This window comes from Chiloscyllium plagiosum, chromosome 32 (genome assembly GCF_004010195.1).
Source record: "Chiloscyllium plagiosum isolate BGI_BamShark_2017 chromosome 32, ASM401019v2, whole genome shotgun sequence".
NCBI classification, from domain to species: domain Eukaryota; kingdom Metazoa; phylum Chordata; class Chondrichthyes; order Orectolobiformes; family Hemiscylliidae; genus Chiloscyllium; species Chiloscyllium plagiosum.
Genome location: NC_057741.1, coordinates 1,727,669 through 1,739,659, shown reverse-complemented (window position 1 = coordinate 1,739,659; position 11,991 = coordinate 1,727,669). Strand labels below are relative to the sequence as shown.

Here is an 11,991-nt window from a genome sequence, read left to right as displayed (position 1 = left end):
CTATCGCATTTCCGACGCCCCTCCCCCAAGTCCCTCCTCCCTACCTTTTATCTTAGCCTGCTGGACATACTTTCCTCATTCCTGAAGAAGGGCTTATGCCCGAAACGTCGATTTTCTTGTTCCCTGGATGCTGCCTGACCTGCTGCACTTTTCCAGCAAAACATTTTCAGCTCCTATCCCAAAAGTGGCCTAACCAATGTCCTGTACAGCCAAGACATGACCTTCTAACTCCTATACTCAATACTCTGACCAATAAAGGAAAGCAGACCAAACATCACCACTATCCTCTCTACCTAGGATTCCACTTTCAAGAAACTATGAACCTGCACTCCAAGGTTTCTTTGTTCAGCAATACTTGCCAGGACCTTGCCATTAAGTGTACAAGTCCTGCTTTGATTTACTTTTCCGAAATATAGCACCTTGCATTTATCTAAACTAAACTTCATCTGCCACTCCTCAGCCCATTGGCCCATCTGATCAAAATCCTGTTGTACTCTGAGGTAATCTTCTTCGCTGTCCACTACATCTCCAATTTTGCTGTCATCTGCAAACTTAATAACTGTAGCCCTATGTGCACATCCAAATCATTTATATAAATGAGGAAAAGCAGTGGACCCACCACCAATCCTTGTGACCAGCAATGTGCCACAGGTCTCCAGTCTGAAAACCAACCCTCCACCACCACCCTCTACCTTCGAGTTAGTTCTGTATCCAACTGGCTAGTTTAGATTAGATTAGATTACTTACAGTGTGGAAACAGGCCCTTTAGCCCAACAAGTCCACACCGAACCGCCGAAGAGCAACCCACCCAGACCCATTCCCCTACATTTACCCCTTCACCTAACACTAGGCAATTTAGCATGGCCAATTCACCTAACCTGCACATTTTTGGACTGTGGGAGGAAACCGGAGCACCCGGAGGAAACCCACGCAGACACTGGGAGAATGTGCAAACTCCACACAGACAGTTGCCTGACGCGGGAATTGAACCCGGGCCTCAGCCACTGTGAGGCAGCAGTACTAACCACTGTGCCACCCAATCTCCTTGTATCCCATGAGATCTAAGCCTGCGAATCAGTATTCCAAGAGGAACCTTATTGAATGCCATACTGAAGTCCATACAGATCACGTCTACTGCTCTGCCCTCATGAATCCTGTGTCACTTCATCAAAAACTCAATCAAGATCGTGAGACGACCTCCCAGACACAAATCCATACTGACTATCCCTATTCAGTCCTTGCCTTTCCAAATACATGCAAATCCTATCCCTCAGGATTCCCTCCAACAACTTGCCCACCACCAATGTCAGACTCACTGTTCTATAGTTCACTAGCTTTCCTTACCGCCTTTCTTAAATTGTGGTACACCATTAGCCAACCTCTAGTCTTCCAGAACTCACCTGTGACTATCAATGATACAAATATCTCAGCAAGGGACACAGCAATCACTTCCCTAGCCTCCCACAGAGCTCTAGGATACACTTGATCAGGTCCTGGAGATTTATTAATTTTCACATGTTTCAAGACATCTCGCACCTCCTTCTCTTTAATACGGACATTTTTCAATATGTAGTCATCTATCTCCTCACACTCCATATCTTCCATGTCCTTCCCCACAGTAAACATTGATGCAAAATACTTGTTTAGTATTTCCCCCAACTCCTGTGGCTCCACACTCATAGGCTGCCTTGTTGATGTTTGAAGGGCGCTATTCTCTTCCTAGTTACCCTTCTGTCCTGATTAGATTAGATTAGATTCCTACAGTGTGGAATCTGGCCCAACCAGTCCACACTGACCCTCTGAAGAGTAACCCACCCAGATCCAACTCCCTCTGACTCATGCACCTAACACTATGGACAATTTAGCATGGTCAATTCACCTGACCTACACATCTTTGGCTTGTGGGAGGAAACCCGAGCACCCGGAGGAAACCCACACGGGGAGATGTGCAAACTCCACACAAACAGTCGCCCGAGGTTGGAATTGAACCCGGGTCCCTGGTGCTGTGGGGCAGCAGTGCTGACCACTGAGCCACCATGCTGCCCTAGTTGTATTTATAAAATCTCTTTGGATTCTCCTGAACCCTACTTGCCAAAGCTATCTCATGTCCCCTTTTTGCCCTCCTGATTTCTCTCTCGAGTAAACTCCTGTCTTTATACTTTAAGGTTTCAAAATAGTCTTCCTCTCATTTAGAGATTCAATTTTAGATCCAGTCTACCCTCTTCGCACTCTTTTAAAACTAACAGAATTATTGTCAATGGCCCCAAAGTGACAACTCAGTCACCTGCCATGTCTTATTTACCAAGAGTTGGTCAAGTTTTGCACCTTCTCTAGTAGGTATATCCACATACTGAATCAGAAAATTTTCTTGTACACATTGAACAAACTCCTCTCTATCTAAAAACTCTTAACATTATGGCAGCCCCAGTCTATGTTTGGAAAGTTAAAATCCTCTACCATAATCACCCTATTATTTTTACAGATAACTGAAATCTCCTTACAAATTAGTTTCTCAATTTCCTGCTGACTATTACGGGGTCTATAATACAATCCCAATAAGGTGATCATCCGTTTCTTATTTCTCAGTTCCACCCAAATAACTCCCTTGACGTATTTCCTGGATATCTTCCCTAAGTACAGCAATAGTGCTATCCTTAATCAAAATCACCATTCCCCCTCCTCTCTTGCTCTCCCTTTCTGTCCTTCCTGTATCATTTGTATCCTGGAACATTAAGCTGCCAACCCTGTTCATCCCTGAGCCATGTCTCTGCAGTTGCTATGATATCCCAAGTCTCACATTCCTAACCATGCCCGGAGTTCATCCGTCTTCCCAATTCAGCCTCCGCATTGAAATAAATGCAGTTCAATTTATCATTTGTACCTTGTTCTCTGCTTTGTTCCTGCCTGCCCTGACTGTTTGACTTGCTCCTTTTCCCAAATGTACCAGTCTCAGACTGATCTCTTTCCTCACTATTTCGCTGGGTCCCACCCCTCCACCTTACTAGTTTAAATCCTCCTGAGCAGCTCTAGCAAGTCTCCCTGCCAGTATATTAGTCACCTTCCAATTCAGGTGCAATCTGTCCTTGCATAGATCATTGCTACCCCAGATGAGATTCCAATGATCCAAAAACATGAACCCTTCTCCCCTGCACCATCTCCTCAGCCATCTGCTCTATCCTTATACTCCTACCCTCACTAGCTGTTGTTTAAAAAAGCTTATAATTGATCTGAGTAATGTCTTGAGAAGAGAACCAGCAAATGTCTGTCACCTACTTTATTGAGTTGAACCAGATATACGTACATGTTCTGTCTAAGTGTGCCACACTGTGAACTGGAATGACAATCTTAAATTAGTCAACAATGGACAGACCTGCCTGGTTTAAAAATTAAACAAATCCTGGCTGCTAATTGCTATCAACATTAATGGATGTATTTTATTAAAGGATCAACTAACCAGCTTTATCAAGTCTTTCCCCAACACATTGGACAATACAGTACTCCCTTAGTGCTGTAGATATTTGAGTCAACCTGTTGAAACATGTTCCTACACACATCAAGGATTTAAATTTGCAATTGTACCAGCCTCAACCATTCCCTCTGGTAGCTTGTTCTATAAATGCACCACCCTCTGCATGAAAAGGTTGCCCTCTCAGGTCCCTTTTGAATCTTCCCCCTCACCTTAAACACATGCCTTCAAAGACTTTTGGACTTCCCTACCCTTGGCTTCACCTTATCTGTACTGATCCTGTTTTATAAACCTCTATAAAGGTCACCACTCAGTCTCTGATGCCTCAAGGGGAAAAAACTCCCAGCCGATCCAGCTTCTCCTTATAAGTCAAACCTCCAGCCCTGGCAACATGCTTGTAAACTTTTTCTGTACCCTTTCCAGTTTAACAACATCCTTCCAATAGCAGGGCAACCAGTACAGTGTTCCAAAGGTGGCCTCACCAATGCCAAGTAAAGCCACGATGTAACATTCCAACTCTTATACTCAATGCTCCGACCAATGAAGGAATGCATACCAAATCTCTTCTTCACTATCCTGTCTGCATAATTCATTCACAGAACGCACATGTATTCTAATGAAGCAAATGCTAATTCCAACACTCATTCAGCTCATAAATACCCCAGGTTCTGTCAAATTAGATTCCTCTTCCAGGTGATGCTTAATCCCAAAAGCACTACTTCTCTGTTTTAATATTGTTATCCACCAAACACCTTGCATCAACTGCCACTTAGTTCACAATGACACCCCAGTTGATTGACAAAAGTAAACCATCCCTTCACATCTGTTTTGCTGCCCTTGCCATGATTCAACCTAAAATTTTGTTCCAAACCTTTTTACTATCATCTAACTGGCTGGAATTGCACCTGCCTGGTATCATTCATTTCTATCCTGTTGCTATAGGGATTCACTTGTAGCAGCTTTCCTTCTTGCAACTGTCCCGTCACCTCTGGTGTCCACTAAGATTTATCCTTGGTCTTCTTTTTCTTCTAATATGCTGCCATAGTATTGCATATGTACACCAATACAATCCAATTCCACATCTTGATCCTCCTTGACCCAAAACTATCTGATCAGTTTTGGTTGAGCAGAAGTTGCCTCCAACTACCTTCTGAGAAGACAGAAGCCTTTACCTTTGGTCAAAAAAGCTTCGCTCCCTCACCAACAATTTCAATGCTCTCATAGAACATTGTACATTACAGGGCAGTACAGGCCCTTTGGTCCTTGACGTTGCACCCACTTTTGAAACTAATCCGAAGCCCATCTATCCTACACATCCTCTCGCTGGAAAATATCTGAGGAAAAAATGTACGCTCATTTCTTGGTGTTATATTTCAACCTAGAGATGATATTCCTGCTCCACAGTAAAACATTCAGTACAAGTGCCTTATTCTGCCACTAAGGAATTGCCTTTGACCTCATCTAAACTTACTTACTGCTGAAACCCTCAGTTATGCCTTTGCAACCTGAAGACCAGATTATTTCTATGCACTCCTAGCCAGTCTGCAGTGTTCTGCCTCAAAAAAAAAGTTGTGGCTATTCAAAACCCTGTTGCTTATGTCTTAATATGCACAAACATTTGCTTTTCAATTTCCCCTACATATACTGATTTACTTCAGTTCCTGATCAAACAATCAATATTAAATTTCTTGTCCTTGTTGTGAAATTCCCCCCATGCCCTTAAACCTCTTTATCTTTAAGTCCTACTGCTTATGTAGATTCTGTATTCTCCCAAGTCTGGCTTCTTAAATCATTCCTGATTTTAATCACTGCCCTAGGGCAAAGATGCCTTGACATATAGGACCTAACGTTACTATTCCTATGAAACCAATAACTTTTTTAAAAAAGAGATGAGCTTCCCATTCAATCAACGGAAGGACAATTTTTCATATTTTCAAATTTTTACCATTTAACATATAAACCAAAATTTAAGAACAGTGGATAGATCAAACATTAAATAATTAACACACTAAAGATAAAAGTAATTCACATTAGGCAACTAATGCTGAGGTATGACTTAACAGGTTTTCACTGTGCACTACACTTCTGGCACATAAAGCTTCACAAGAACAGTCCAATACTACTACTGATTCACTTCTCCATGCCACACTGCAACAAAATATCCACATGACTCAACCAAAGTCTTAGAGATTTGACATTCACAAATGACTGGGTAAAAATTCTGGAACTCTCTAACAAATGACATTGTGGGGGTATCCACACCAAACAAAATCTAGCAGTTCAAAAAGGCACATCACCACTATCTTTGTATGAGTAATTAGGCATGGGCAATAAATACTAACCAAGTCAACTCTGCCAACGAATGTATAAAAAAAAACCATGATGCAGATTTGTCTAGAGTTACTGAAACTTTAAAATTATTCATCACCTGATGAAGGAGCGTCGCTCCGAAAGCTAGTGTGCTTCCAATTAAACCTGTTGGACTATAACCTGGCGTTGTGTGATTTTTAATTTTGTACACCCCAGTCCAAAACCGGCATCTCCGAATCATGTTTAAAATTATTGTGCTTATAGTATTATAGATTGTTTCCTAAAATATGTTTTTTTAAGGTTGAGAATCTTTCAGAGTGCTTTTATGCTAAGTCTGTGAAATTGATTCTTTCAATCAAATCGGCAAGTTTCCAGTTAGTTAGGACCTATCTTCAGATAACTGCGGACGCTTCTCCTGCAGACAATACATTCAACTCTTGACAATTACATAAGATGCTTGCAAATCCATAAGTTATCCTTTTATCGTGATGGTGATAATATTCCTCTGTCACCTCGAGTTACTTAACTATGACTTCACCTACAAGTCTTTAAAATCTGATAGCTTCCTCTTGGAGCTTTCATACACTGGAGTTTAAAATTTTTTTAGCTTCAAATAACTCTTTTAAGGTTTTACCTAATGATTTGTGCTCAGTTATATTGCATGGCTGGTTTGAAATTAGCTCTCCTTTTTGGTATTGGCTCTCCTTACAAAGGTGAGAATGCCATTGTTAGTTCCTTTGGTTGAGTTTGATGGCAATGATCTAGCTGGTTTAATTCCCTTTTTAAGGGGTTTTTAATGGTTTGACTCTTAACTGCCTCTGAAATGGCATATCACATTGGGTCTGAAGGTCAAACATAGGCTAGACCAGGTGAGGACAGAAATCCTCTTTCCCGAAAAGACATTAGTGAACAAGATTGTGGATTGATTTAATTTATTTATTGTCACATGTACTTTGTTATAAGATTGTTATAAAAACACAATCAACTATGGTTTCAGACTTTTGGTTCCAGATTTATTTAAAATTCATAATTCTACCATCTGCTGTGGCTGGATTCAAAAACCAATTCCTGGAAAGTTACCTGAACCTCGGTGACAAAACCACAATGTATCACCCCAACCCTAGTTCACTATTTAGACAATGTTTAGACAAATAATAACTCGAGTCCTAATTCTATATATACATATATTCTCATTGTATTAAGCTGCATATTATATTTTGTTTGGATATTTATCTAACCTGCTGTTTGTAAAGAGATAAATCATAGTGATTTGCATCTACAACCAATACAAAGGGTTAGAGTTGTTGTTAATATCTCGATCAGATGTACACATACGAGGCAGAGATATAAGCACTTAAGATTAGAGAGACATAGATCCACTTTCAGATATTACTTTTAAAAATAGCTTGAGGACCAACATGAAAATTCAGTATTCCTGACAGTTACCTTCCCATCGTGAATCTTTATCTCGAGGGTGGATTGTGTAGTGAGTAGTGATGCGAGAAGAAGAGTTGGCAACACATCTTTTAGTACAAACCGAGGATTGAAGAGGTTCCTTCTGTACCTTTTTCAAATAATGTAAACATCTGTGCACTGTAGAGGGAGACCATGTAAAATACAAAATGTTTAGCAAAATATTCTATACAGTTTAAGTTTATAATTTCATACAAAATATCGTACTCCTTGACACACCTATCAGCTGACATAAACTCAAGTAAAGAATCAGGATGTGGTGTCAACTTACACTACAAATCAAATATGCTTGCATACCAGAAGTCACCATATTAATCTAATAAGAATGCAGTCACATCATCTGACTTCACATTCTGGTCTCACTAAATTAGACACTTAAGAGTTGAGAAAACTATTCAAATACAAAATGAAAATTTCCTCATCATGGGTAAAAATAGTTTTACTCCTACCATTTTTCATTCAAAAAGTATTTTCTTTAAGACTTTAGAGGAGAGATTCTGCAGACCAGCAAGAATTACAGGATCATTTCTGACAAATGCAGTTTTTGTTGGGAGGGAAAGTGGTTGCGGTGCAAGTCAAAGTAGGAAAACCAAACACTGCATGGCCATAAACAGACTCCATTTTTGCTGTAGCATCACATCATTTTGATTTGTTTTTCACTCTAGCTCAAATAGGTGGGTAGTCAGAGTACAGGTATTCCCTGCTTTTCTAACGTTCACTTAATGCCAATTTGCTTTTACGAAAGACCTGTTTTCACTAGCTGAAAGAGGATCTTTGCTTTTACAAAAAAGCGCGCACAGTGAGTGGCGCCACCAAGCACCTTCCCTGAGAACTACACTCAGCATCAAGCTGCCAAAGCTTTGAACTGTGAGCAGTTGTGTTTTATCTCGATTTATTTTGTGCATCTGTTAGCAAGATGTGGCTTAAGGTATCAGAAAAGCCTAAGACAGCTCATAAGGCTGTCACGCTTAGTGTAAAACTGGATGCAATTAAGTGTTTCGATCATGGCCAACGAAATAAAGACATTGTGCAAGCATTGAACTTGCCTGCATCTACCATTCGTACTATTTACACACAGAGAGAAATAATCTTGAAAGATTGGTTCTGCTAGTAGCAGAGTGGTCTCTTTTAATCAGCATCCAGTAATGGATAAAATGAAAAGTCTATTGCTTGACTGGATTGATGGGTGTACAAAGTGTGGTGTTCTGAAAAGTTACCTTATACTTAAGAGAAATCAGTCAGTCTTTTTAATAAGCTGAAAGAGAAAGCACTAGACGATGGTGATCAAAGTTTTGCAAAAGTGGAAGTTTAAGGTAGTCATGGGTGGTTTGATCAGTTTTTGAGGCGAGGGCAACTTCATAGCAGAAAGGTTACTGGAGAGTGCACTTCAGCTGATACTGAAGCTGCCAAAAAGTTCCCAGAACTAAAGAAGATAATTACAGAACGTGGTAATTTCTAAAAGCAAATGTTTAACTGTGATGAAACCGGAATTTATTGGAAAAAATTGCTGAGCAAGACATTTATTCTGATAGAAGAAAATCAGGCTAAAGGACACAAGGCATCGAAGGATAGATTTACCCTATTGCCCATTATTAGCACCACTGGTGATGCTGTCCTTAGGCCTCTACTAGTGTACCATTCAGAAAAGTCAAGGACACTTAGAAGAATTGATAAGAATACACTTCCTGTTGTGTTTTGTTCACATCCACATGATTGGAATATCCAAGTAATTATTTCTGAGTAAGAGTAGACACGCTAGTCCTTTTTTTGAAAAATACTGTAAAGAAAATAACCTTAACAATAGGTGTCTTGTGAGTATCAATAACTGTGCTGCTCATTGACCTTCGACATCAAAGCAAGTAGACATAGAAGAACACATAGACATTAATGATCTGCCTGCCCTGATGAATTCAGATGACGCTGAGCTGTTAAAAGATGACCCTCTTCCTTTCTCTTCTACACCACAGTCTCCTGTACCTCCCAACACCCCAAATCTCCGACGACTTTACTATAGGTTAGTGTTAGTTTAGGTTGTGTGTTATTTGGTAGGTTATTTTTTGGGTCTGGGAACGCTCAAACATTTTTCCTATATATACTAATGGTAATAGCTTCTTCGCTTTAAGCCATTTCGACTTACAAATGGTTTCATAGGAAGGTCTACTTTTGGATTGAAAAATACACCTGTAATAGGATGTACAGCACGGAAACAGACCCTTCAGTCCAACTCGCCCATATCCAAGCCTATTCAGCCTCTCCTTATAGCTCAAACCCTCCAAACTTGGCAACATTCTTGTAAATCTTTTCTGAACCCTTCCAAGTTTCACAACATCCTTCCAATAGGAAGGAGACGAGAATTGCATACAGTATTCCAAAAGTGGCCTAACCAATGTCCTGTACATGACCTCCCAACTCCTATACTTGATGCTCTGACCAATAAAGGAAAGCAGACCAAACGCCTTCTTCACTACCCTATCTGCAACTCCACTTCCCTTGTAATTCAACTAAGTTATCAACATTGAATAAAACGTTCTGAACCTACTACTGAATCAAAACATAATCCACGCCTATTATTCAAACAAAACTGCAACCCTGCCAACTTAAAAATCAAGCAGTACCATTCACCTTTGACTGACTTCCAGTCAAAATAATGTGACGACAGTCTCTTTGGGCTCCAAAGTTCAAACGTGTTATGCACATTTAGAACACGCCTAATGATGATTCAAATAACATTATTTGATTGTAATGTGCAAACTACACAGCATGTATTTTTACAGCACAGCATGCATCATGATTGGCAGACAATGCCCAATATTGGTTTTGCTAATTTGGTGACTATATCTGATGTTCTCAACCTTTTCCTTACATTTGTTCAGGCCTCAAGAGAGGCACTGAAACCAACTTCTGAAAACTTCCTACTTTTGATCACATCATTGGAAAGGGACAATGTAGTTGAGGTGTCAAGGATAATTTCTTAATTTTAATCAAATAAATTAAGAGTCACTTATGTGGGTGGAAGAGAGAAGAGCAAATTCAGTAATTATGGTTAGATTAGATTAGATTAGATTAGATTAGATTATTTACAGTGTGAAAACAGGCCCTTCAGCCCACCAAGTCCACACCAACCCTCCGAAGAGCAACCCACCCAGACCCATTCCCCTACATTTACCCCTTCACCTAACACTACAGGCAATTTAGCATGGTCAATTCAACTAACCTGCACATCTTTGGACTGTGGGAGGAAACTGGAGCACCTGGAAGAAACCCACGCATACATGGGGAGAATGTGCAAACTCCACACAGACAGTAGCCCGAGGCGGAGAATTGAACCCAGGTCTCTGGTGCTGTGATGCAGCAGTGCACTGCTTGAAAATCGAATTCTAATTGGTTGGTATCATTTGCAGCATAGTGATAACAGGGGATTTCAGTTATTCAACAGAGAGAGGAATATGAAAGTGTAAGGGGAAAGAAAGGGTGAGGAATTCCTGAAATAAGACTTTGCCATCAGTATGCAAGGGACATAGAGAATATTTTAGTTGGGGGGTGGGGGTGGAATTTGGAGAAGAGTGATCATAATATTGCCAGGTTTAGAACATTTACAGAAAAGGGCAACAAACAAAGGAAGCAGAAAAATATTTAACTATGTGATGTTTAACTTCACTACTTTAAGCAAAATTAGGTCTGGGTAAAATGAACCAAAATTTGACAATACAGTAATGAATAATGGTAAGGCTTGGTACATGGGACAGCTTGGGTAAAAAAAAAATGGACAGGCTTTCATCAGAGTAAAAGGAAGGACACCTACAGCTCAAAATCTTTAGATTACTAAAACTGCTTGCTTTAGAGATCAAAACAAACAGAAAAGAGAAGACAATTGTAAAACTGATAACACTGTGGCAAACTAAAGAAAGAAAGGTCTAAAATTGTTGAGACAGTAAGAGATTGAATTAGCGGTTTACATTGAAAGGGATCCAAAGTGAATGTAATAAAAAGTTAAATGGTAGTCAAAGGAATGATACGACTTTTAGGGACCAGAAAAATCTTTGTTGGAAGCAGACAGCAGTGCTGAGGCAGAGAATGATTGCTGTGCTTTATCTTGACTGAGGAGGATGTTGCCAATATGGCAATCAAGGAAGGAGGTAGTAACGATACTGGATAGGGTAGATAGATTAGATTAGATTCCCTACAGTGTGGAAACAGGCCCAACTAGGTCACACAGACCCTCCGAAGAGATTCAGGATAGTCAACATGTCTTTGTGTGTGGGAAGTCATGTCTCACAAACTTGATTGAGTTTTTTGAAGTAACAAAAGAAGATTGACGACGGCAGAGCAGTAGATGTGATCTATATGGACTTCAGTAAGGCGTTCGACATGGTTCCCCATGGGAGACTGATTAGCAAGGTTAGATCTCATGGAATACAGGGAGAACTAGCCATTTGAATACAGAACTGGCTCAAAGGTAAAAGAGAGAGGGTGGTGGTGGAGGGTTGTTTTTCAGACTGGAGGCCTGCGACCAGTGCTGGGCCCTCTACTTTTGTCATTTACATAAATGATTTGGATGCAAGCATAAGAGGTACAGTTAGTAAGTTTGCAGATGACACCAAAATTGGAGGTGTAGTGGACAGCGAAGAGGGTTACCTCAGATTACAACAGGATCTAGATCAGATAGGTCAATGAGCTGAGAAGTGGCAGATGGAGTTTAATTCAGACAAATGCGAGGTGCTGCATTTTGGGAAAGCAAATCT

The 11,991-nt window shown here is 40.3% G+C and overlaps 1 protein-coding gene across 1 annotated transcript in view; it reads right to left on the bottom strand.

Moving 5' to 3' along the window:
• etfdh (electron transfer flavoprotein dehydrogenase) overlaps positions 1-11,991 on the bottom strand; it is a 60,265-nt gene that overhangs the window by 39,132 nt on the left and 9,142 nt on the right. Inside the window, exon 2 of the mRNA XM_043674006.1 lies at positions 7,223-7,369. Coding sequence (XP_043529941.1) covers positions 7,223-7,369 — 147 coding nt within the window. The remainder of the gene's footprint in view (positions 1-7,222; positions 7,370-11,991) is intronic.